The sequence below is a fragment of the Volvox carteri genome, assembly GCF_000143455.1.
Source record: "Volvox carteri f. nagariensis unplaced genomic scaffold VOLCAscaffold_41, whole genome shotgun sequence".
NCBI lineage: Eukaryota > Viridiplantae > Chlorophyta > Chlorophyceae > Chlamydomonadales > Volvocaceae > Volvox > Volvox carteri.
Genome location: NW_003307584.1, coordinates 957,481 through 959,010, shown reverse-complemented (window position 1 = coordinate 959,010; position 1,530 = coordinate 957,481). Strand labels below are relative to the sequence as shown.

The window sequence follows — 1,530 nt, the reverse complement described above, 5'->3', positions numbered from 1 at the left end:
CAACGCCGCCGCCGCCACAGCTGGCACCAGCTTCCGCCGCGTACGGCTGACGATACAGCCCCCCGGCGGTGGCTCTGGCGTCGACCATGACGGCAGCACCGAGACAGGTACGACCAGCGCAGATCCCGGCGCAGCGCCGGCGCCGGCGCGGTTAAGCTTCGGCGGCGGCGGCGTTGCCGCTGGCGCCGCCGCCACCGTCGAGTTGGCTGAGGAGGTGGATCGCATGTCGGCGGCGGAGGGCCTGGCTGAGGAGTGGGCGGTGTTGTGGGAGATGGTGATGGGGCTTAGCGAGGAGGCGGCGGGACGCGTGCCGCCTCGAGGCGTCGTACGTTTGGCGGCGGTCGACATCGCAAGGGTGAGTGTCGCTTCGGCGAAAGCTGAGTCCCTGTTTCTTCATGTTCCTTTTAAGTTTCTCCTTTTCTCCTTTTTTCTCCTTTTTTCCTAATTTTTCCCTTGTTTTTCTGTTCCTGTCTCCTTCCACATTCCGCGAGTGTGTCGTACATGAAGGGGAAGGGAATTATTTCCGTACTTCTATCCGTTGGACCGGGTTGAATTCCCATTCGAACGCCCGGGCGGGGGAGGCGAGGCGAGAGGGGGAATCCGATGGCGTGTCGCCCGGGGGGGCATCTAGACGCGTTGGCGCAGACCCACGAATGTGAATGTTGTCCAGTCCTGCAACAGTCCTGCCGTTGTTAATGTCGCAGCTGACTGCCGTAGCTTTCTTTTCGCCGTTTTCCGTACATTTGTTGTTGCAGAGCATGTCCAGCACGGCAGTACAGTCGTTAAGACCAAGCACCATCCACTTCCAATTTCAGGTGTGTAGGTTTCCGCTGGTGGCTGGAGGGCGGAAAGGTTGGAGGGCGGGAGGGCGGGAGTTGGTGTCAAGCGCGCGGAGCCTCTACAGTTTCCGGAGAGGTGTCTTTAAAAAATGTCTCTAAACTCGTTGGCAGCGTTGGCGGTTGGTGATTAACGGCTGGCGGTTGGTGGTGGTTAGAATGATGGAAACTCATTGCGATTATGGTTAGGCAAGCAGGCAACTGGTAGCAGGCCATGGCGCTCACATTCCTTTAGCCAAACTAATGACAACTAGCCGTCCATTCCCCCTCAAGCCCTCCATGAGTGAGCTTCGCGACGTCTTCATCACCGGGACCGGCGCCGTTCTGCCCGGCGAGCGGATCGGCAATGATCGGATGGAGGACTTCATCGGCCGCATCGGCGGGCGGGCCTCCGCCGTCGGGCGGCGCGCCCTGCGCTGGAACGGGATCGAGGGGCGGCATTACGCCCTGAACATTGACGGGGAGCCGCTGCACTCCAACGCCTCCATGTGCGCTGAGGCGGTGCGGGCGGCGCTGGATGGGGCGGGCTTGAGCCTCGGCGATTTGCAGCATCTGGGGGCGGCGGCGACGCAGGGCGACTATCTGGTGCCCGGCCACGCCAGCGCCGTTCAGGCCGAACTGGGCGCGGGGCCGCTGGAGGCGTTCAGCTATCAGTCCGTCTGCGCCAGCGCCCTGATGGCGGCCAAGGGGGCGT

At 62.4% G+C, this 1,530-nt stretch overlaps 1 protein-coding gene across 1 annotated transcript in view; it reads left to right on the top strand.

The window, feature by feature from the left end:
- VOLCADRAFT_95102 (uncharacterized protein) overlaps positions 1 to 1,530 on the top strand; it is a gene marked incomplete at both ends in the record, with an annotated part of 19,719 nt that overhangs the window by 16,261 nt on the left and 1,928 nt on the right. The window contains 3 exons of the mRNA XM_002954264.1: positions 97 to 355; positions 705 to 815; positions 1,110 to 1,528. Of these exons, the coding sequence (XP_002954310.1) occupies positions 97 to 355; positions 705 to 815; positions 1,110 to 1,528 (789 nt within the window). The remainder of the gene's footprint in view (positions 1 to 96; positions 356 to 704; positions 816 to 1,109; positions 1,529 to 1,530) is intronic.